The 25,298-nt window shown below is 38.9% G+C and overlaps 1 protein-coding gene across 1 annotated transcript in view; it reads left to right on the top strand.

The window, feature by feature from the left end:
* TRHR (thyrotropin releasing hormone receptor) overlaps window positions 1-17,658 on the top strand; it is a 45,927-nt gene extending 28,269 nt beyond the window's left edge. The window contains exon 3 of the mRNA XM_027561310.1: window positions 17,102-17,658. Coding sequence (XP_027417111.1) covers window positions 17,102-17,509 — 408 coding nt within the window. The 3' untranslated portion in view covers window positions 17,510-17,658. The remainder of the gene's footprint in view (window positions 1-17,101) is intronic.
* The last annotated feature ends 7,640 nt before the right edge of the window (window positions 17,659-25,298 follow it).

The raw sequence follows: 25,298 nt of genomic DNA, 5'->3' as shown, positions 1-25,298 counted from the left end.
AATGTGTAAATGCATCTCCTCCAACTGGCTCCTGTGATGGTTTCTACAGCACTCCTGACTTAATCACCCATGAGAGTGCATATCTTCTGGAAAAGTAACTCCCAGGATTATTGAAAGTACAGTATTGTTTTTTTTTTTTTTTTTTGGGGGGGGGGTTGGGGTGGTTAATGCTTAATTTTATTTATTTATTTGGCTGCACCAGGTCTTAGCTGCAGCAAGTAGGATCTTCTAACTTCCTTAAGGCATGTGGGATCTAGTTCCCTAACCAGGGAACAAACCCAGAACCCCGGTATTGGGAGCAAGGAGTCTTAGCCACTGGACCCACAGGGAAGTCCCCAAAATACAGTGCTAACATTACATTTTCTAGGTGATATTTTTTAGAGAGGTAATGCTAACCATGATTCTGTTGTTGTTGTCCTGTTGCTAAGTCATGTATTACTCTTTAAGACTCCATGAACGGTAGCACACCATGCTTCCCTGTCCTTCACCATCTCTTCAAGTTAGCTCAGACTCATGTCCATTGAATCATTGATGCCATCTAACCATCTCATCCTCTGTCACCCCCTTCTCCTCCTGCCCTCAGTGTTTCCCAGCATCAGGGTCTTTTCTAAGGAATTAGCTCTTCACATCAGGTGGCTCAAGTATTGGAGCTTTAGCTTCAGCATCAGTCTTTCTAATGAATATTCAGGGTTGATTTCCTCCAAGATTGACTGGTTAGATCTCCTTGCAGTCCAAGGGACTCTCAAGAGTCTTCTCCAACACCACAATTCAAAAACATCAATTCTTTGGCACTCAACCTTCTTTATGGTCCAACTCTCACATCCATACATGACTATTGGAAAAATCATAGCTTTGACTATATGGACCTTTGTCATAAGAGACATCAAATTTTAAATTAAATCTTTGGTTCATGAGCTGAGAGCCAGCATTATTTGGTTAATATTTCTCATAAGCTCATCAATAATTAGATGAAGAACTTTAAAAAATTAGTCATAAATTACAACAATAATTTGGAATAGGCCATATGCCATTTGTTGTTTTATTTCAAGTGTTCAACTCTTCAGTTGCTAGTACAGTCAAGTGCCAAATCTAGTTCTGCTGCTTGCTTTTCTAAATGAAGTTTTAATGAAACACAGCAGTGCTGGTCATTTGGGTGCTGTTTATGGCTGCTTTTGTGTTACAGTAGTAAGGGTAAGCAGCTGAGACAGAGACTGTATGGCCCAAAAATGCTAAAACGCTTACTCTCTTGCCCTTTATAGTGAAAGATTGCTGATCCCTACACTATTCCTATTTAAAAGTTTATCTTTAAAACAATAATATACTTAGTAAGCATGCTAAGTCATGTCAATCATGTCTGACTCTTTGAGACCCTATGGACTGTAGCCCACCAGGCTCTTCTGTCTATGGGATTCTCCAGGCAAGAATACTGGAGTGGGTTGCCATGCCCTACTCCAGGGGATCTTCCCAACCCAGGGATCGAAACTGTGTCTCATGCATCTCCTGCCTTGCAGGTGGATTCTTTTCCACTAAGCCACCGGGAAAGCCCCTATATACCTAGTATCAGTTCAGTTCAGTTCAGTCGCTCAGTCGTGTCCGACTCTTTGCGACCCTGTGAATTGCAGCACGCCAGGCCTCCCTGTCCATCACCAACTCAGCACTGGTAAATGGCAGATGTTGAAAAATAAGTGAGATACTTAGTAAAAAAGTATGTTTGAATTCCACAAAATTAGTTAAAGCTGAAAAGTTCAAGTTTATCACAGACAGGCTAAGTTAGCAGTTAGCATATTTCCTCCTTCATCTTGACTCTGTATCCCCTTAAAGAACATGCTGAGCCTATTCCATGGGAGAATCTTTGATTTCAATAGGCTCTAAACATGCAAAGTTAAGATGCAGAATGACATCTAAAGAAACAGTTTTCTACAGTTTCATAAGTGACAAAGAAACCACAGATGACTAACTTTGACAGCAGGAGATAAGACAGAACAAGAATGGCTGTCAAAATGAGATTTATATCTTTTGGAGGCAACCTTCACCTTACTTTGGTGAACATTAGCAGAGTATCAATCAACATCCAGTAATGGGAAATGAACTCAGCATGAATCATACTGAGTTAGCATCTCTTTAGCTCTTTACATTTCCTAAGTTCTTCATAACCACATATCCAACATTTCTTTAATTCTACAGACTATTCACCCAAAATTTTTCTTCAGCATAATTCCAGTTGGATCTATCATCTTTCTCTTGGACACTGAATCTTTACATACACACTGATTTTAGTTTTTAATTTCAAGTGTTTTTTTGATGCCAAACCTTGCCTGAGGAGCTAGAGATAAAAATATATACTCACATTATTCCCACCATCAAGACCTTGTGGACCAGGAAAGAAAAAAATCCAAAATAAGAATGACATTTGCGATTAGGGCTAGAAGTATCAAACAACCATGTGGAACTCCATGGATTCCACGTGGAATAGCATTAGTGATTTTTTTCTTTATTTATATAGTCGTTTCTTTCCTGAACATTTATTGCGCCTACTAGGTGGAGACATTCGTGTTGTTCTTTGCATGTAAGGTAGAACAGCAATACTCAAGGAGCCATCATCATTCTAAGGAGGCTTGTTATTTGTTTAGTTTAAAATAAACAACCAAATGAAGCAACAGAATCCTTTCAGAATGTGATTATTAGTACAGAGGAAATAAACAGGGAGAGATGGAAGTGACTTAAGGAAGGGTTAGTACTAACCACTCTCTCTAAAAATATTGACTTCTCTGGATCTCTGTCTCTTCATCTATAAGGAGAATACGTACCTCATAAATATTATAAAATAACTCAGTAAAGCCCCCTGCATTATGCTTAAGACATGGAAAATCTCACCACTCTAATTGTAAAATTAGCTGTTGTTTATCGAGGACTGCTGGTCCTTTATGTAAATAATTTCATTCATTCTTTATACTTACTTCCATTTCACAGTTGAGTAAACTGAGGCTTAGAAGCCTGGGATGTCTTTCTCGGTGAACCACAGTTAGAAAGAGGCAGAACTAGAATCAGAATCCAGCTATATCTGGCTTCATAACCTGTTCTCTTAACCACTATACCAGCACTTCCTGGGCAATGTCATTGAAAAAGGACTCTAAAGATGTAATAATCTGTGGCGACAGCATGGGCCTCATAGCACAGGGCCAGTATGCCATAGTTTGCCTCATAGATTTGTAGATTCATTTGGGTTTCTAGTCAAATAGACAAAAAGCAGATAAATGTAAAGTGACTCTATTCAGTTAGGTTAACTGCTGTTATTGTTAAGTTGCTAAGTCATGTCCAACTCTGTGTGACCCCATGGACTATAGCCTGCCAGGCTCCTCTGTCCATGAGATTCTTCAAGCAAGAATACTGCAGTGGGTTGCCATTTCCTCCTCCAGGGGATCTTCCTGACCCAGGGATCAAATCTGTGTCTTGCTTGGCAGGCAAGTTCTTTACCACTTGGCCACCTGGGAAGATCAAGTTAGGTTAACACCTGGTGATAAAACTAGCAACCCTTACCAAGGATGCAGATTTCAAGTTAGGATAAGGAATACAACATCCCCTTATGTTAGGAAGGTATAGTATATGTTACAACTTGTTTCCATGACCTCCTTGCAATTAATCTTCAAACATACATTTTCTTATATTACATGCAGACACCAAGGCTCAGAAAGCTTTGAATGGTAATGACTAGTGAAGCTAAAATTTCAAACCATATCTTCTGATTCTCACTCTAAGTCCCATGTTTAACATATCAGAAAGTTAGAGTCAATGAAAATGGCTATACCTCCCCCGTTTCGGCTGTCGCTGTGGGCTCTTCTGGGATGGCTAGGTAAGTAACTGTAACTCCGGAGGGGCCCAAGCCTGGTGCGGGCTGTCTCTCCAGGGAGGAAAACAGGTAGAGAAGGAGTTGGCTGCCTTTCAGGTGCCATCCGCCCTGTAATCAGGGACTTTGTCCAATACCTTTAGAACAAGACAACAAATGCCCAAAGTTTGGCAGTCCTGAGAGCTTTATTGCTATTTAGAGACCACCTCTCTCCCCCTCCATCACTCACACTTTACATTTTAAGACATTCTCGTTGATTTCCCATCCCTGCCGGGTGAGCAGCTGAGGGATCACTTGTCTGTATTACAGTCTACAGTGTCACCCGTATGGGGCCAGAGAAGCATGAGGGAAATAAGATTGGGAATCTCTTCTTCAGAAAGGATCGATATCTTCATAGAAGTGAGATAGCCCGTAACTGGATTCCCAGTTAAGACCCAGCCAAGATGCCTCATGCAGAATTTCTAATGTCTCATAAACACACCCTCGGCACAAAGGTAAGGAAACCAAAGTAGGACTTATTAAGATAAGCTTTTCCACGTGCTTAGCCATTCACCAGTAATTTACCTGGAAGAGAAAACACTCAGAAAAGACCAATTAGGACACTCAACCCATGGCAGATGAACTGGTGCATTGTTCAAGCGTGCCTCATAAAAGAATTCACTGACATTTTATTTTCTAAACTGAGATGTCATTATAATTTGAATCCCAATTGTGCCAGCTGAGCTTTTCCCTTCCCAGCATGTCTCCAAATACCCACCTCCCGTGAGCAAGAAAACATCCAAGCAACAGGAGGGAGGCCTGCTTTTCCGCATGTACGGTTATCAATACCCAAACCTCCCCCTACAATAGTTGCTAGTACTGTGGCAAGCTTTGCAGCTAATCCTCAGGTCTAGCTGCAAAGGTTACCTAGCACACAGCTGCTTTCTACTCTTAGCAGAAGAGCCTGAAATCAGAAACATTCCAAAAATATGTTCCATCAGGACTTGGTATCACAGTATGAATAGGAATATCTTTGTTAAGTGCTGATAAACCCTGGATAGCACTAAGAATTAGTTTTGGGGTTTTTGGGGTTTTTTTTTTAAACCTTATCTGGGCTCTTTTTTTAAATTGAGGTATAGCTGATTTACAAAGTTGTGTTAGTTTCTGGTGTACAGCAAAGTGATTCTGATATATAAAGAATATATATTGAAGAACATATACATTCTGTTTCATATTCTATTCCGCTATGGCTCATTATCAGATACAGAATATAGTTCTCTGTGCTGTACAGTAGAATCTTGCTGTTTATCTATTTTATATATAATAGTTTATATCTGCTAATCCCAAACTACCAGTTTATTCCTCCCTAACGCTTTGGTAACTATAAATTTGTTCTTTATATCTGTGAGTCTATTTCTGTTTCATAAATAAGTTCATTTGTATCATATTTTAGATTCTACATAATATAGAAGTGATATAATATGGTATTTGTCTTTCTCTATTGGCTTATTTTACTTAGTATGATAATCTCTAAATCCATCCATGTTGCTGCAGATGGCATTGTTTCATTCTTTTTCATGGCTGGGTCATATTCCATGTGTATTATATACCACATTTTCTTATCCATCCACTTGTTATTGGACACTTAGTTTGCTTCCATGTCTTGGCTATTGTAAATAGTGCAGCTATGAAGAGTGGAGGGCATGTATCTTTTGGAAATAGAGTTTTCATCTTTTCTGGATATATGCCCCCAAATCGCTGGGACTGCTGGATCATATGGTAACTATTTTTAGTTTTTTGAGGAACTGCCATTCTGTTTTCCACAATGGCTACACCAGTTTGCAATCCTACCAACAGTGAAGGAGGGTTCCCTTAAGAATTAGTTTTTCATTCTCCCTACTCTTCTGCACATAGAGCCTTCATCAGTTCCAACCTTTAAGCACAGGTTTTGGGTTTTTTGTTTGTTTGTTTAATTTGGCTTCCCTTATAGCTCAGTTGGTAAAGAATCTGCCTTCAATGCAGGAGATCCTGGTTCAATTCCTGGATTGGGCGGATCTGCTGGAGAAGGGATAGACTACCCACTCCAGTATTCTGAGGCTTCCCTTGTGGCTCAGCTGGTAAAGAAGCCGCCTACAATGCAGGAGACCTGGGTTCAATCCCTGGGTTGGGAAGATCCCCTGAAGAAGGGAAAGCCTACCCACTCCAGTATTCTGGCCTGGAGAATTCCATGGACTGTATAGTCCATGAGGTCTCAAAGAGTCGGCCATGACTGAGCAACTTTCATTCATTCATTCATTTGGATTCTTTTGTTTTTTGCAAACTTTAGGGAAAAAAAAATATTTCTTCTCCAAATTCTAGGCATTATATTAAAGAGGATAAGGAGATTTTCAAGCCAAACATACATCTCCTTAAAGTGTGGCTGTATTCTTTAGTGTATGACTTTTCTCAGCGTCAGTCTTATCCTTTATAAAATGCAGGTAAAGTAAGGCAGTTGTGAAGAAAGTGCCAAGCACATTGCCTGCTACACAGTAGGCACTTCATACATCTTCATTCTCTTCCTCTCTTTCATCTGCCAATTCCTTTTGCTAGATTGGAATACCTTTCATTTTCATCCAGTTTTCTTCATTCCAGATTGAAGCATGTGAAGAAATACTGCACAGTTCCCTCCTCACACAGCCTCTCAGAGATTCTCAGAAAGTGAGGCTTACAACCACTCAGGTCTCTCTCACCCTGAGAGGCATTGGTATAGTTTTGCCCTGAGCCCTGGCTCTACTAACTGGAACAGCTCAACCTTCCACCTTTTTTTCCCACTCTTAATGTGTCCATGACTTTCCCTATCTTTGCTCTTGAGAGAAAGTACAAACTTTGAGGGTTCATCCCACATCAAAGTTGGGTGCAGAGTGTTGAATATTCTCCACAAGAGGTGACTCACACTTGGGATTTGGTGATGCTCAGTGATTATCCTGGAGAACTGGAGGAGTCACAGCAGAAAGGCCACATCGTGTTACAAACAGAGGTGTGCCACCCTGTGACACCAACTGTCACTGCTGCTCTCGGATCTCCCCCACAGAGGGCCAACTCGAGGCTCTGCTGGCACACGCAGCGCCCCTGGGATGCAGAGTCTGGTTTTCTGTCCCCACAATCATCTCACTCAGGAAACAGCTCTGCTCAAAACAGCTGAGGAAGTCCTCAACACCCATAGAACACTGAAGAAAAAAACTTTTCTTCAATTTCCCTGGATATACCACACTTGAAAAGTCTTGTATCACCATTTTTTTATTTTCACTTAATTTCTCCTTCTCCACCCATAGCCATCACCAAAGACATCCACAGTGTCTCTACTGGGAACCCCTGCTAATACTTTCATGGACCTTTAAAATCAGAGTAGAGCCCCAAAACTCTTCAAAATTCTTACCAGAATGACTATTCTGAGTGGAACATTTAGATACAGTACTTGACAGGTGGAGTCAAGAAGCCTAAGCCTTAGCATCCCTGTGTGGCTTCTTGTCAAGAAATCTGCAAGTAATCCACAACACAGGTTATGGCTGTCCACAACCTCTCCACCATGAATCACTACTCAGACTTTATTCACTTTTATTATACTTTTGCTGACTTAGAGTTGATTCCAACCCCTTCTCTGGCCCCATCATTCAGTTTTTAAATCCCATCAATGATCTCACTCCAAGATATGAAACATCCACATTGAGGATAACTGTCTTTTTTAAACTGTCGGTGAAGACAGTAAGTCAAAACAAAGCAGAACAGGCCGAAAGTGGAAAATCCCAGGGGCCCCCAGTCAGTGTTGAGGCTTGGCTAAATTCAGATTTGCATAATTGTCTAGTCAAGTTTTTCCTTCCACTGTGCCAATTAATGTCACGAAATGCAAAGGGTCATCAATCACATTGATCACAGGTCATCTGGGAGGAAAAATATTCCCAGTAACAGAACATTTTGTTAATATGCAGCTATACCGGAGAATGGGATAAGTTCCAAACACAGAACGTATTGTTACCCTTCAAAGAATGGCATTAGAAGATTAAAGGCTAACTTTTATATCCATTAACCAACAAATGTGTCCAGAGGAAGTACACTTCTGGAAATAAGAGTATTCCAGCCAGAAGCGCAGGAACTAGAGCACTTTGCTAATTTAAAGAGCCCTACCCCCACTACCTTTGGAAGGACTGATGCTAAAGCTGAAACTCCAGTACTTTGGCCACCTCATGTGAAGAGTTGACTCATTGGAAAAGAACCTGATGCTGGGAGGGATTAGGGGCAGGAGGAGAAGGGGACGACAGAGGATGAGATGGCTGGATAACATCACTGACTCGATGGACATGAGTTTGAGTGAACTCCGGGAGTTGGTGATGGACAGGGAGGCCTGGTGTGCTGCGATTCATGGGGTCGCAAAGAGTCGGACATGACTGAGCGACTGAACTGACTGACTGACCCCCACACAGACCTCCACAATTATATTTTAACATTTTCAAAAAATATTTACTCAGTAATAATTCAGCTGTGCATGAACACATTACATCACAGGCATGTGTTCTTCCAACCTGTCGTACAATCCTACGGAAGTTAGTTGTTGATTTACTTTATTCATGAAGCTTAAAACAGAACTTTAGCATTATAGAATGTGAGAGCCAACCTGATAAAGAGCTTATTTAAAAGTTAAAGTTACCTGTTACGATGCTCTTGATAATCATTCATTATAAAAGAAAAGTGGTAAATATTCTTCAAATACATTTGCTGATGTGGTTGTCATCTCCTGTTATATGACTTTACCTTTTCAGTTCTAAGAAAGATTTTTCAAATTGCCCTGCAATTTAGATAGTCTGCCACTAAATGACAGCTAAGTGTTTAAGTGGGTCTTTTATTAAGTAATTTTTGTCTAACCATTCTTTTTAAAACTTCTATAGATTCAGTTTTTAGCTTAACAGTACTCCTGAAAAAGGATTCAATTATTTGCTTTCTTCTCCAAGTGACACCTGTATATCTTTCTATAATGCCATGTCTTCAACAATACTTCAGTTATAATGAACTTTCGAAGAGAAACAATAGTAGGTCTAGAAGCCAGGGTCCTGAGTCTGGAGAAGCACTGTGTTCTTAGTTAGCTACAGGATATTAAAATAAATTCTAGTCATTTCTTCAACACTTCAAGAAACTGCATCACCTCTCTGAATGCAGCGATTAAGATGAGTATCAACAATCACTGTGGTTAGGAACTGAATGGAGGGATACATATGCCCCAGGGGCTGTTTCCCTTTGCCTGGCTGCATAACCCCCAATAACAAAACCCAGTCATGTGAAAATGATCACAAACATGTCTAATATTGTCTCATCATTAGTAGCATATAAGTTAGATTTGCGTGGAATGTTCAAATTGGAGAGATTTGGAAAGAAAGCCAGATTGTCTATTTACTGGCTCAGAATGTGAGGTTCAAACATGTCACGTGACCTGTCCAGTCTCCTCAGAGCTCAGAGGTGAAACCAAGATGCCAGAGGCCCACTGTACTTTATCCCTCACTCACAGGCAGAAGGACCGTGTCACACCCTTTATCTCCCAGCAGGGAGTGTCTGGATAATAGCAAGACCCATGGCCAAGCACAGGATTTTTTTCTGAACTGTATACAGAATCAAAAATCAGAAAAAAATTTTTCTTTATCAGTACAAGAGTTTCAACTAAATCTCCCAGAGTACTCTGAGATATTGATAAATTGCCCATGACTTCCTAGATGGACTAATAAACTAATCATTGATTAATCAAAATTTCCTCAGATTTTATATAACCAGATCCTCATAAGTGATATAGTATTAATTGGGCTATAACCCCAAAAGATAGATATTTCCATTTTATTTTTTATGTAATTTTATTACTTTTGCATTTAAAATTTTCTTGTTTGTTTTTTCCCTAGGAAATACATTAGTATGAAGGATTCTTGTCTGCCTTGTTATGACAATTTTTCCCTAATCAGTACTTCCTAAATGTAACACTCCAATTTGGGGCAAAAATCATATGTAATTTCAGGGCTACCACTAATTCCTGCTGACATTCTTGTTCAGTAGCTGGGTTGATTCAACTCTTTGTGACCCCATGGACTGCAGCACGCCAGGCTTCCCTGTCCTTCACAATATTATCCTTTCAAATACTTCATAAACTTTATTTACAGCAATTAGAAGGCTTCAGCTTGCCATATATATTGATTTATGTAATTATCTGAAAGAAAATGAGACAATCACTTTCAACAGACCTTAGTTTAATAACTAGCTTTGCTTTTATATGTGAGCTGTATGACCTTATTACTTTGCTTCTCTGAGCTCAGTTACCATTCATCAATGAAATGGGAATAATAACACCTGTTCCCACAGATCTCACTGAGACACAAATAGAAAATGGAAATGAAAGTATTTTGTTAATTTCAAAAAATTAAGCAATTAACTGCTATCAGGACTTCACTCAGGATTCAGGGTGTTGACAAGAAGTGGCATTTTTTTCCCTGGAAGATCTTGAACATTTAGATCAAGTACAGCTAAGAACAACACACTCAGGATTCAGGGTATTGACAAGAAAGTGGCATTTTTTCCCCTGGAAGATCTTGATCATTTAGATTAAGTACAGCTAAGAACAACAACAAAAAAATAGATATTGAAAAAGTAATTTTGTGTCTACATTTGAGAAGAGGTCAACCATACCACTTCTGCACTGGACTCTGTTCCCTATTCAAGAACATAGATCTTCCAATTGTCTTCTTTCTCCATCTGGATCATAAAATTTCCCCTCTCCATGAGGATTGTTCCCTAAGCAAACAAAGATGCTGTAATGTCTCTCATCTTTAAAAAAAATTGATTCTTCATCCCCCTCTGATAGCCCTTGTGCTTTTCTATTCCTTTTCCCAGAAAAACTCTCAAAAGATATGCTTATAACCTTATCCATTTTTTCCATCTTCCCTTGAACCCACTCCAAATAGGCTTGCCTAATAAATGAAAGTTTTTATTTGCATAAATAAATAATGCTTTTCTCCAGAAATACTTATTTCCTCTTACTCATGCTTTTCTGTCTTGTAGTTGGTCTCCAAGTTTACAAAAATAGTCTAAGAGGGTTGTTTTAACTGTGTATATTTTGTCTTTGCTCTTTCACTTCCTTGAGTCCTGATCTGTAAAATCAGTTAGTACTTTTTACTAGGCATTATAGTAATAACTTATCAGAAGTGGATAAATAAAATGTGGTATATACATAGGATGGAATATTATTCAGCAATAAAAGAAATGAAGTACTGATACATGCCACAACACGGATGAACCTTAAAAAACATTATGCTAAATGGAAGACACCAGTCAGACACAAAAGACTACATGATCTTAGTTATATGAGATGTTCAAATAGGCAAATCTATGAAAATATAAAGTATATTAGTGCCTCAGAAGGATGGGGCAAGGTAGAGAGTGACTGTTAATAGGTATAGAGTTTCTTTCTGGGATGATAAAAATGTCCTAAAATTAGATTGTGATAATGGTTGCAAAACCCTTGAACTGTACACTTTAAGTGGGTGAACTTAATTGTGTGTAAATTATATCTCTATAAAGCAATGTACAATTTAATGTCATCAGTCACAAGTCCAGTTGGTAACCTGTTCCTCTGATATGTTGTATCGAGAATGGCAGTTAACCTCTGTGGCCTTCCTCTAAAAACTCCATAACTTCACTTCAACCATGAGGAAAACATCATCCAAATTCAAGCTGAAGGATATTCTATAAAATGCCTCACCAGTAATACTCCTCAAAACTATCAAGAACATCAAACGAAGGAAAGTTAGAGAAATGGTCACAGCCCAGAGGAACCTGAGGAGACATAATGACTAAATATAATGTTATATCCTGCATGGGATCCTGGAACAGAAAAAAGGGCATGAAATCTGTATAAAGTATGGAGTTAGCTAATTCTGTGTAAGAATTGTCATTAATGGTGACAAAGAAGTAAATGCACCAGACTAGTGTAAGGTCTTAGTAATAGTGGAACTTTGATGTCGAGTATTTGGACACTGTGACTTTTTCTATAAATCTAGCACTGTTTTCTTAAAGGCAAGATACAAATGTTAGCTAATAGCTTTAGAACTTATAGTAAGAGTCATATTACTAGTACTAGAGATGGTAGTTAGGAAAACAAGTTTCCTCAGCAGTCTAGAATAGAGAACCTAGTTAGCCTCTGGCTTTTCACAGGCAGCACATATATGCAGTTAAGCTTGAATGCATTCAAGGAGCTGTACTCTCAACCTTGACAATCAGATAGACACCTATCCAGTTCACATCTTTGTTTAAAAAAATTTTAAAGGAAGAAAAGAAATGCCTGAATAAAGTTTTTATCTAGAGATGTTATAAAGATAACAAAATGAGGTTTTGAGGATTGAGTTAAAACTTCCTTGTGAGAACAATATGCCACTTATTCCATATAATTAAATATTGAAAGAGTAAAACATCTATTGGGCTAATGGGGCAGGTTTCATGCATGTGTGCTTAGTAGCTCAGTCATGTCTGACTCTTTGTGACCCCATGGACTGTAGCCTGCCAGGTTCCTCTACCCATAGGATTCTCCAGGCAAGAATACTAGAATGGGTAGTCTTTCCCTTCTCCAGGGAATCTTCCTGACCCAGGGATCAAACCCCTGTCTCCAGCATTGTCAGACAGATTCTTTACTATCTGAGCCACCAGGGAAGCCCAAAATATCTATAGCCAGGGCTTGATTTTAAAGTTTCAAGCTGGTCCACATGAAAAAAACAGCCGTTCACCATGTGGCCAAGGACAGAGGCCTGCCCAGTTTAGACCCTCCTGTTCCTACCCTCCTCTCCTCAACCGCCTCTGTAGGCAGCTTCCCAAGCTAAACACTATGTTTTACTTAACTGATTCTTATGACCTCTTTTCCTGGTCCTCAATATACTCTGCAAAAATGGCTGCCTGTTTCTTCATTGACTTCTTAGCTCCATGAAGCTGATGTTTTTAGGACTCAACACTGCATCTCCTTTGGCAGCTGTCCTAACAGAGGGTATACCAAGTACCCCACAGAAAATGATGGTTTTTGTAGTGGTTTCCACAAGCTTCCTAGAGAAAGGTCACTCCACTTCCTTCCATGGTCTGCAGTTGAAACTTGCACACTAAATTACTTCTGGTCCTCATGCCATGCCTCACTATCTCATGCCTCCAGCTTGTCACACACACCCAATCTCTGCAGTAACACTTGTCCTGTCTCTCTTTACCTTCAGATTTTGTCTTAACTATCACTGACACCAAACCTTTACTCACCAATCCTCAACCCCAAATCCAGATCAGGGGCTGTCACAGAACCAAAACTTTCCTCTCTCTTAGCATTGATCGCATTATATCAGATCGTAAAATAAATGAAGCCACTGGCAATGTGTCTCTGGATTACTGTCAAATCCTTAAGAGCCAGAAGATTAGCTGGTACCCGTAGGAATGCAAATGAATCTCCTGAAATAAATGGATAAATAAATTCCTTCCCAATCAAAAATATATGATAAGACCATTTCCCCCTGAAAACTGTTTCATGCTATTTCTCAAAGACCAGTAGGTCCTGGGGAAGAGGCTTCTATAAAGAAGTAATCTTCCAACTCATTGCATATCCCGTGCACTTCCCCAGCAAAATGTCAGGGCTTAAAAACAATGGTCTACTACAATATTGTAAAGTAATCAGCCTCCAATTAAAATAAATTAATTAATTAAAAATAAAATAACACACACACAAACAATGGCCCAAAGAAATTTTCAAATTTGCATTTTTGTCACTTATTTAGAATCACAACAGAAGTAAAACTTCAACAACCAACAGCAAAATTAATTGGGTATGAAAGACAGTCTCCAGGACATTTCCTTTCTAGGTGTTTACTCCTATATTAAGAAACTGTTAAAATCCAAGCTAGGGCTACACTAAACACTTGTGAACATTTTAGAAAGTGATTAAATGCAACTAGAGATATTTGGAATTGACTAAAATAGTTCTGAGTGAAATAAAATGTATTCTCTATCAGCCCACTGGGGACATTTTTTCCTCTGGGTCAGTCATAGAAACATCATTGTATTTGTTGCATTCCACTCACCTTAAAATTTTTAAAAATATATTTCAAACAAAAAGTTGAAATGTATTAAGGATTCATTTTACTAATTAACTAATCTCTATTTAAAAGGGATTTTTAATGTTAAAAAAATTAAGTGTTTACAAAAATTCTCTACCAATACTTTGGAGTGTTAAAACACAGAAAAGGATCATGTTTACATGTTTTGAAATACTTATTTCTATATCTGAATTTATTCAGCATTTATTGAGGGCTATCTTATGTCACACGTGTGCGTGTGTCTGTGCGCTCAGTCGTGTCTGACTATTTGCGATCCCATGGACTGTAGCCCACCAGGCTCTTCTGTCCTTGGGATTTCCCAGGCAAAAATATTGGAGTATTCTTGGAGTATTCTGGAGTTGTCATTTCCTTCTCCAGTGGATCTTCCTGACCCAGGGATTGAACCCACATCTGCTGGCATCTCCTGCTTTGCAGGTGGATTCTTTACCTACTGAGCCACCTAAGAAGCCCTCTCTCATGTCACATACTGAATTAAATCCCCAAAGAAAGAGAAATGAACAAATTTTACTCATGTCCTGAAGAAAGTTCACCGTCTATTGGACAGGTGGTCAAATACAACTCACTGAAATAAGAAGTGTGGGGAGTGATGCCAGAGTATACATGGGGAACACACGGCAGAGGTGCCAACCTAAAATCTGACTGCTTTCCTCTAAGATGATGGAAGTTGCTCCCGCACTCACATTAAGTCAAAACATGTAGGAAGATATTAAATGCGGATTTAGTGTTTTACCTGAAAATTTTGTAGGGAAAAAATGAACAGATAAAATTCAGTCTTAAAGTTCAGAAATTTAGCAGCAATAAGTTAGTTGGAATTATACTTAGAAGTAGTTGAATGTTTTTGGCACCATATGGGGATAACATAGTAGAAATCTCATTAATGAAAATGAGTCTCACAGTGAGAGAAAACTATAAAGAAAAGAGCATGGGCTTTGGCTTAAGCAGACTTAGCTTGAATCATGGCTGTCCTTTTCTAGCTATGTGTCTTTAGACAATCACATAGACTCTCTAAACCTCAATTTCTTCAGATGCAAAATACTAGCTTACACATTAATAAGCATTAAATAAGATCATGTTTACATATCTTTATGAGAGACCATTATAAAGACTCAAATGTAATGCTGGCATTCCAACTGTAAATTAAGCCAGGGGCTCAAATATAGGATGCTCAGTCCTTGGCAAGGAGTGGAAGGATGTTGGCAAGTGTGAAGCAGTGGCCTGATGTCAGAGAACCTGAAGTACCAGGCAGTGGACAAAGCAGAGATGTGAGTGATGATGATGATGACAAAGATGATAATTACTATGGTTCCTTCCAAAGCTCAGAATATTTATCACTGAATTAAGCTTTTAATTTCCTAGGATCAATTAAAGTATTTCCTCCTAATCTTCAATGTCATCTTAAGAAAAAGCAGGCTTCCATTAACCTCTTGTCTGAATAGATCCTCCTTATCTCTGAAAGAAGGCAGGATCTCTGGAATGTTTTACTTGGTATCATATTAGTCAATGGGAATATCACTTTCTACTGAACAACTTCTGTGCCCCAGTAAGCCAAATATAAAATGTAATTATCCTACCAGCACCGAGTCGGTAGAACAGTGAACAGTGATCACCCAGGGCGTGAGGTAGAGCAGGAGGGCTTGGGGGACATTCTTCAAGGGCAGAGACAGCTTCAAGAAAGTGATCAAATGGCCCTGGAAGCCATGGAGTAACTTGAGACTGGGTGGATAGATAGCACTTAGGTACCGTTGCAGAGAAGTTGTAGGAGCTATTAAAAAAAAAAAAGATATTAGTGGTTCAAAAAGCTACAAAGGCTATGCGTGTCCCTAAGTGGGCTTCCCTGGTGGTTCAGATGGTGAAGAATCTGCCTGCAATGCAGGAAACCTGGGTTCGATCCCTGGGTTGGGAAGATCCCTTGGAGAAGGGAACGGCTACCCACTCTAGTACACTGGCCTGTAGAATTCCATGGACAGAGGAGCCTGACAGGCTACAGTCAATGGGGTCACACAGAGTCAGATAAAAATTAGAAGTTCTACAGCAAAGGGTATTTGGAAAGCTCAGAAAGAAGACAACTGCTATAGAATAACAGCAAGAGTACAGCATTACCCCCACAATGCAGGATTTGTAGTAGCGCCTGGGGTGGACAAGATATGGTTAAAGGGTAAGACATAGCCCCAGAATCAGAAAGAGTACTAGTGGGGAAAAGGAAGGCATTCTAACAGAGAAGAGTAAGATGGATTTTGTCATCAGTATTAAGTACAAGGAGCTGAATTTATAGTGGATACTAATAACAGAGTAGATGTCTAGCTGTGGAATCCTTATTTCTACACAGTGGGATCTCTCTTGATGCCAGAACAAGCTAGAGGCTGGCAGTGGGGGCTTCAGAAAAGCAGCTGGGAGGTTAAAGGAGGAAGCATCAGTCCCTCCTATTTTAAGTATTTTCAAGTTCAGAATATCTAGAAAGTCTGGGCTGAGGAAGCTGAACTTTTTCAAACACTGCAAGGGACTAAAGATAACTGAAAACTGATTTTAAAATATGTAAAGTGTTGCTCTTGAAGAAAAGGTGAGTAAAGATGGGATTGGATCCAAGGTCTCCTAAGGCTTACTGCAGACACTTCTCATGCCTTGAGTCATATTCTTAGACTGGGATTTCAGCCGTGACTTCATGGCTATCGGGGGTGGTCCCTGCTCGCAGAGAACATTGCACTTTATCCATGGTCCTCTGACTGTCTCTCGGTCTTCTCTACCTCAAGGTTCTCTTTAAAGCCCCCAGAAGTTTCCAGGCAGGAGAATCCTGGAGGTACAGGGCAATTTAAATAAGGCACCTCTCAACAAAGGGCAGTTGGTGAACAAATGCCTCCCAAGCGGGACAAATAATCCAAATATATCACTTGACCCAAAATTTTCCACAGTGGGAGCTGTCAAAAATACACCTTATTTTGGCTTTTCCTCCTCTGTCACTCTGTCCTCTGTGCCTTTAATCCTGCTCCCTGGGTTCATCTCCCAAATAAACTGCCCTCACCCAAGTCCTTGCCTTGGGACTAAAGTTTGGATGAGGGCAGAGAGGGAGTCGTCTTATTTTCATACTTTGGTCCTGTTTTGTTTTAATTTGTGTTTGCACTGCATTTCTGTTTCTCCATAGGTCACCAAGATGCTGGCAGTGGTTGTCATCCTGTTTGCCCTTTTATGGATGCCCTACAGAACCCTTGTGGTTGTCAACTCATTTCTCTCCAGCCCTTTCCAAGAAAATTGGTTCTTGCTCTTTTGCAGAATTTGCATTTATCTCAACAGTGCCATCAACCCAGTGATTTACAATCTCATGTCCCAGAAATTTCGTGCGGCCTTCAGAAAGCTCTGCAACTGTAAGCAGAAGCCAGTGGAGAAACCGGCTAACTACAGCGTGGCCCTAAGTTACAGCGTCATCAAGGAGTCCGACCGTTTCAGCACAGAGCTGGATGACGTCACCGTCACTGACACTTACTTGTCTGCCACAAAGGTGTCTTTTGATGACACCTGCTTGGCTTCTGAAATAACCTTCAACCAAAGTTGATTGATAGAGTAGAGAAAATGGATGATAAAGAAAATGAGAATCTGTGCAGTTATCAACCCAAGAGAGGAAACAGCCAATACGCGTATGTGACGACAGAGCAGACAAATTCTTTGCCGATGCTCTAATAAATCCTGGCCCAAGGTACTCTATCCCGTGAGAATGATTCTGTTTCATTCTCATATCAAAAAATATACATCATAAAAAAAAATTGAGCAGATCTGTGAAAGATCCAGATGGTGGAAACTTCCCATTTAGTGACGTTTCACTGTATATTCTGGGGCTGTGAATTTTAGATAAAATCAAGGCATCAATTTACCTATTCAGTATAACTTTATCAAATGTATTTTATCACCCCCTCCAGATTATTTATACATTTGAGAATTTGGCAACATAAAAAATTTTAATGTTTTCATTTAGCATTTCATTTTAATAATGTACAGTGCTGTCTTCATGAATATCTGAAACTGCAGTGAAATATAGAAAAAAACATTTTATTTGTTGAGTAAAAGTGAGATTTCAGACAAATATATTCACTGTTTGAAAAATGTCATAATGCCTATAAAATTCTGAGTTGATTTTTTTATATTTTACAGAGTAGATGGTCATCATTCAGCTTTAGTATAAATAACCAAAACCTCAACATAACCAAAATTACTAATTGAGAATACATATATATTTGATATTTAAATAAGTCCAGTTCTATACTCTTCAAGCCTTCAAAATGATGGGTAAGACAGGAGAAATAACTAGATTAAATAACTGTGAAGATACAGACACATAATCAATATTGAAAAGTATAACCAAGACAAGTGCAAGGTTTTACTTTTTCCTCTGAAACTTTTAAGGAAGAAAATCCTATTTTTGACCATTCCCATGTATAAACTACTGAGCCATGTCAAGCAAATCCTTCTAGCTGAATCTAGCTTAAAAGTCTGAAACATTCTCAAAAGCTCAGTTGCTATGCTAAGTGACCAAAGACTGACTTTCACACTTCCAGATGAAGACCCCACTGAGCATAGTAGTCACTGGATTTTAACTTGTCTGCAAGTGTCTTTCCTGCTTTCCTGCTTGTCTTTTGTGGGTTCTTCTTTTCTTTCTTTTCCCAAATGCTTGTGATTGTGATGCTTTGTTTACAGATTCTAAATCAAAGCAATGAAAAATTTTGTCAGCTTTATGTTCAATAGAGCTAAAATTGATTTCATCTCACTGTTAATATGTCTTCACAGTTACAACTTAGGCCTGCTCTTCTATTCCGTGATTATTAGAGAGATGTAAATATGAATCTCTCAGGTCCTGCTTTAATCCCTTTCGGTTGACTCATCTACTAAGATCTGGCTAATCAGTATCTCCCAGTGTCAAAATGGCCCTCAGTGTTGATTCAGGAATAGCTGAATTTTAACGATTGGGTTGAAAAGTACTGGGCACTTATAAGTGCCCGCAAAGAATGGCATTTTCCCTCTCCAGGGTATATCCCTACCTTGTGACTTTTTTCTGAAACCTGTTGCTAATGAGCATTACCCACACAAATACCTTGTTTTGAGGAATATGTGACTCAGTTTTGGAAACTTCAGCTTTTAAATGCCACTTCATGGAGACTCTGCCATCTAAAACCTCAACCCCGAATATGCTTTGGTGAAAATTGGCCTCATCTACTCCATGAAAACATTCTTATCCTGTCACTGTGGCAGTAAAAAAATGCAAGCAAACATTTATAGAAAATGCCCTAAAAATCTATGTGCATGACACGAAGAAATCTATTTTAACTGACTTTTCATCCTGGATTAAAGACTGAATTTGGAATCGTATAGATAGAGCACTATAGTGACCCAACCCCACATCACACACGCATGTGTGTGGGTGCATACGAACACATGCTTGTAGTTCCATAAGTTACTTAACACAGGGGGTTGTAACATGCTAGGCTTTTTTGATAACAGGAAAGAACTACTGTCTTTGAACATCTACTACGTCTCAGGCATGCTAGTAGATATTTAATCAACATTGTCTTCATCACAGTCTCACTACAGCTGTGATTTTCTTATGATAAGACCAGGGATCAGGGATTAATTCCCTAAACTGTGTAAATGTTGGGGAGAGAAAATGAAGAAATGTCTTTTTTTTTTTTCTTTTCCTTTTTTTTCAAGCTAGCATGCTGATTAACATTCTTGTGACCTGATGGCATAAGTAATAAAAATATATATCTACTTTGCAGAACGATAATAATTAGATGTTGAAAAATATTATGATTAGTTTTATATGTTAGTCACAGAATATAATATACTCTTCCTATCTTTGGAACCCTAATATATGGGCTCAGTTTTTGTTTTAATGCTTAAAAAGTTATTTGCTAATAATCTGTTAGTTTTAGACCACATGGGAAATTCAAAAGAACACAGTTCATAGTGTTTCAATTCTAAAGCACATGCCATTATGAAAAACACAGTTCATAGTGTTTCCACTGTAAAACAAATGCCATTATGAAGTTAAATGTTCCCATGCAATATCCAATAGATATTTGGGTTTACACAGCATCAGGCTAACTTTTTCGGAGAAGGCAATGGCACCCCACTCCAGTACTCTTGCCTGGAAAATCCCATGGACAGGGGAGCCTGGTAGGCTGCAGTCCACGGGGTCACTAAGAGTCGGACACAACTGAGCGACTTCACTTTCACTTTTCACTTTCATGCATTGGAGAAGGAAATGGCAACCCACTCCAGTGTTCTTGCCTGGAGAATCCCAAGGACAGGGGAGCCTGGTGGGCTGCCATCTATGGGGTCGCACAGAGTTGGACACGACTGAAGCGACTTAGCAGCAGCAGTAGCAGCAGCAATCTAACTTTTTAAGGTATTCTTTATTACACTGTACTAAATCAAAAATATTGCTTTAAATAACCAAAAGTTAACAAACGATCAAATGAAAAATAAAAAGCTACATTAAAAATTGATGGAGTGAAGTAATGTTATTAAGGCCTCACCTAATAAAATTCCTTGAGTTATTTTATTACTTCTGATACCATTAATTGCTGAGTGTCTTTGGTTAGATCTTGCACCTAAGGTAATTAGGTAAAGGGCACAAATGATTAATAAAACAAGCAGACATAAATTTCCACTTCAGACTTCTCCATCAGTATTATATTTCTAGAACTTCTCTCCAACATAAATATTCTAAATGATGAAGAGAAATGAGAAAAGTGTAAACTCTACAATTATTCTTAAACAACCCAAATGCATAAAACAATGTAACTTGACAATAAACCAAAACAAATGACTGCTTTGAGCTAAACAATTAGTTGAATCAAAGGAAACTACAGTCATAAAACAAGTGTAACTCAATACTAAATGGATACTTGAATTGTTTCATTTTTATAATGAAATGACAATGAAGACATATCTTAGTAATGCCGAATCCACACGGTTTTCAACTACTCAAAGAATCAGAGTTACATCACCGTTGTTATTGTTGTTCAGTGTCTGTCATGTCTGGCTCTTTGTGACCCCAGGGACTGTAGCATACCAGGCTCCTCTGTCCACTATCTCCCGGAGTTTGCTCAAATGCATGTCCATTGAGTCAGTAATGCTATCTAATTGTCTCATCCTCTGCTGCCCTCTTCTCCTCCTGCCTTCAGTCTTTCCCAGCATCAGGGTCTTTTCCAATGAGTCAGTTCTTTGAATCAGGTAGCCAAAGTATTGGAGCTTCAGCTTTAGCATCAGTCCTTCCAATGAATATTCAGGATTGATATCCTTACGGATTGACTGGTTGGATCTCCTTGCAGTCCAAGGATCTCTCAAGAGTCTTCTCCAACACCACAGTTCAAAAGCATCAGTTCTTCAGCACTCAGCCTTCTTTATGGTCCAACTCTCACATCTGTACATGACTACTGGAAAAACCATAGCTTTGACTAGAGGGACCTTCATCAGCAAAGTGATGTCTCTGCTTTTTTGATATACTGTCTGGGTTTGTCATAGCTTTCTTTCCAAGGAGCAAGTGTCTTTTAATTTCATGGCTGCAGTCACTGTTCATAGAATTTTGGAGACCAAGAAAATAAAATCTGTCACTGCTTTCACTTTTTCTCCTATTGGCCATGAGGAGATGGGACCAGATGCCATGATCTTAGGTTTTTTTGATTTTGAGTTTCAAGCCAACTTTTTCACTCTCCTCTTTCACTCTCATCAAGAGGCTCTTTAGTGTCTCTTCTCTTTCTGCCATTAGAGTAGTATCATCTGCATATATGAAATTGTTGATATTTCTCCCAGCAATCTTGATTCCAGCCTGGGATTCATCCAGCCTGGCATTTCAAATGATGTACTCTGCATAGAAGTTAAATATAAGGGTGACAATATACAGCCTTGATGTACTCCTTTCACAATTTTGAACCAGTCCATTGTCCGGTTCTAACTGATGTGCATACAGGTTTCTCAAGAGGCAGATAAGATACTCAGATATTCCCATCTCTTGAAGAATTTTCCACAGTTTTTTTGTGATCCACATAGTCAAAGGCTTTAGCTTAGTCAGTGAAGCAGAAGTAGTTGTTTCTCTGAAACGCCATTGCTTTCTCCATGATCCAACAAATGTTGAGAGTTTGATCTCTGGTTCCTATGCCTTTTCAAAACCCAGCTTTTATATTTGGAAGTTCTCAGTTCACAGAAGTCTAGCGTGAAGGATTTTGAAGATAACCTTGCTAGCGGGTAAAATGAACACAATTATGCTGTATTTTAAACATTCGTTGGCATTACCCTTCTTTGGGATTTGAATGAAAGCTGACCTTTTCCAGTCCTGTGGCCACTGCTGAGTTTTCCAAATTTTCTGACATATTGACTGTAGCACTCTAACAGCATCAACTTTTAGGATTTTAAATTGATCTGCTGGAACTCTGTCACCTCCACTAGTTTTGCTCATAGTAATGCTTCCTAAAGCCCACTTGACCTCACTCTCCAGGATGTCTGGCTCTAGGTGAATGACCACACCATCATGGCTATTCAGGTCATTAAGACCTTTTTTGTATACTTCTGTGTATTCTTGCCACTTCTTCTTAATGTCTTCTGCTTCTGTTAGGTCCTTACCATTTCTGTCCTTTTGTGTCCATCCTTAAATGAAATGTTCCCATGATATCTCCAATATTCTTGAAGAGATCTCTAGTCTTTCCCATTCTAATTTTTCCTCTATTTCTTTGCATTGTTCATTTAAGAAGGCTTTCTTATCTCTCCTTGCTATTCTCTAGAACTCTGCACTCAGTTGGATATATCTTTCCCTTTCTTCCTTGCCTTTCACTTTTCTTCTTTCCTCAGCCATTTATAAAGTCTCTTCAGACAACTACATTTCCTTCTTGAATTTCTTTTTCTCAGGAATGGTTTTGGTTACTGCCTCTTGCACAGTGTTATTAAGCTCTTGTCCATAGTTCTTCAGACACTCTGTCTACCAGATCTAATCCTTTGAATCTATGCATCACCTCCACTGTATAATTGTAAGAGGTTTGATTTAGGTTGTACCTGAATGGCCTAGTAGTTTTTCTTTCTTCAACTTAAGCCTGAATTTTGCAGTATGGACCTTATGATTTGAGCCATAGTCAGCTCCTAGTCTTGTTTTTGCTGACTGTATAGACCTTCTCCATCTGTGGATACAAAGAACATAATCAGTCCGATTTCAGTATTGACCATCTGGTGATGTCCATATGTAGAGTCATCCCTTGGGTTGTTGGAAGACGGTGTTTGCTATGACCAGTGTGTTCTCTTGACAAAACTCTGTTCACCTTTGTTCTGCTTCATTTTGCACTCCAAATCCAAATTTGCCTGTTATTAGGATTATATCTTGACTTCCTACTTTTGTATTCCAATCCCCTAAGATGAAAAGGACATCTTTTTTTGTTGTTCATCATAGAAGGGGTTGTAGGTCTTCATGGAACCGTTCAACTTCAGCTTCTTTCATCAGTGGTTGGGGCATAGAGTTGGATTACTGTGATGTTGAATGATTTGCCTTGTAAATGAACTGAAATAACTCTGTCATTTTTGAGATTGCACCCAAGCACTGCATTTCAGGCTCTTTTGTTGACTATGAGGGCTACTCCCTTTCTTCTAAGGGATTCTTGCCCACAGTTGTAGCTATAATGGTCATCTGAAGTAAATCTGTCCATTCATATCCGTTTAGTTCAATGACTCCTAAGTTGTCAGGGTTCAGTCTTACCATTTCCTGCCTGACCACACCCAATTGACCTTGATTCATGGACCTCACATTCCAGGTTCCTATGCAATATTGTTCTTTACAGCACCAGACCCATCCACAACTAAGCATCATTTCTGCTTTGGCCCAGCCATTTCATTCTTTCTGGAGCTTTTTGTATTAATAATTGGCCTCTGCTCATTCCCAGTAGCATCTTGGACACCTGATCATGTGGCAGGAGGTGGGGGCTCATCTTCAAGTATCATATCTTTCTGTCTTTTCATAGTGTCATGTGGTTGTCATGGCAAGAATACTGGAGTGAGTTGCCATTTCCTCCTCCAATGGATCATGTTTTGTCGGAGCTCTTCACTCTGACTCATCCATCTTGGGTGGCCCTGCGTGGCATGGCTCATAGTTTCATTGAGCTACACATGGCTCTTCGCCACAACAAGGCTGTGGTCCATGAAGAGATACATCACTCTAAACTGTGTTAAATATATAGACATGAAAGAAGGGGGAAGAGATTAATTTTTGGAGGAAAAAAAGAAATTTTAAATAGTTTGCCCATGGCTCTATGAATTCTGTAAATAATATATTCAACATTATTTACATCTCTCAACTGCAACTCACAAAAGAGTTGGAATGTTTTTTCATGGACTAAGAGAACTGGGTGTAAGTTATGGAGTCACCACAGACAATCAGTCCATCCAGGTTCTAAGAACATTTATTTCTAGCGTTTGAATTACTTGTTCTCCTTGGAAGAAGCAGAGGATGAACATCTTTAGCAATTTGTTTTCTGTTTATCTGTAGTTGTCCATAGTAAATGACCATCAGAACCAAGATTTGGCCAAGTGTGTTTTTAGTGTAATACACATGAAGAAGTCTTACTGTATTCTGTAGTAATAGATATATTCTTCTCTCCTTCTCCACCTCCCATATCAAACTCTTCTCCTTCCACAAATGATGGTTTTCCTCAGAGCAGTCAGTTATATCTGACTTCATTGAAGCCTAAACCTGGACATGAACTGTCTTAAGTAAAAGTGTATCAAAGATATATATTCAAATCTTTCAAATATATGTATGTATATATAAATATATATCTTATTGCTCTAAATACTTCTATGTTTCATAAAGTCATGTTCAAACTGTGGAAAAACAGATGCTTCTAAATTTTCTATTTAAGTTATGTCCTCATTTTCATGGTGGGGAGTCATGTACAGAGTTGAGCTGTTTGATACAGATTTTTCCCTCACAGATTAAAGTAGAGGTAAGGCATTTCAGGGCTTCATTGAGAAACAAATAAAAGAAAACTCCACATGTGATGAACTGCCACAGAAATTTAAGAAAATAAAAGGCTTTTCCCTTTCTAAGAATTTCACAACCCAATGAGGAAACTATATTGACTTCCATGACAAAGCAATATGATATTATCTCAAGATGAAACAGTTTGGCAATATTTAGACTATGAATTAGAGACATCAGAAGTGTTTTAAAGAAGCAATTAGGATCATTTAGGTTGTGATTCTATTTTATGAACTATAACTGGAAGTATTGATTAATGTAGTTCTTAACTTCATTGATCACAAGGGGGAAAAGTTTAGATATGGCCCTGTAATATTTTTGTTTTTATGTTTGG

This window comes from Bos indicus x Bos taurus, chromosome 14, assembly GCF_003369695.1.
Source record: "Bos indicus x Bos taurus breed Angus x Brahman F1 hybrid chromosome 14, Bos_hybrid_MaternalHap_v2.0, whole genome shotgun sequence".
Taxonomy (NCBI): domain Eukaryota; kingdom Metazoa; phylum Chordata; class Mammalia; order Artiodactyla; family Bovidae; genus Bos; species Bos indicus x Bos taurus.
This window is presented reverse-complemented; position numbering and strand designations above follow the sequence as displayed.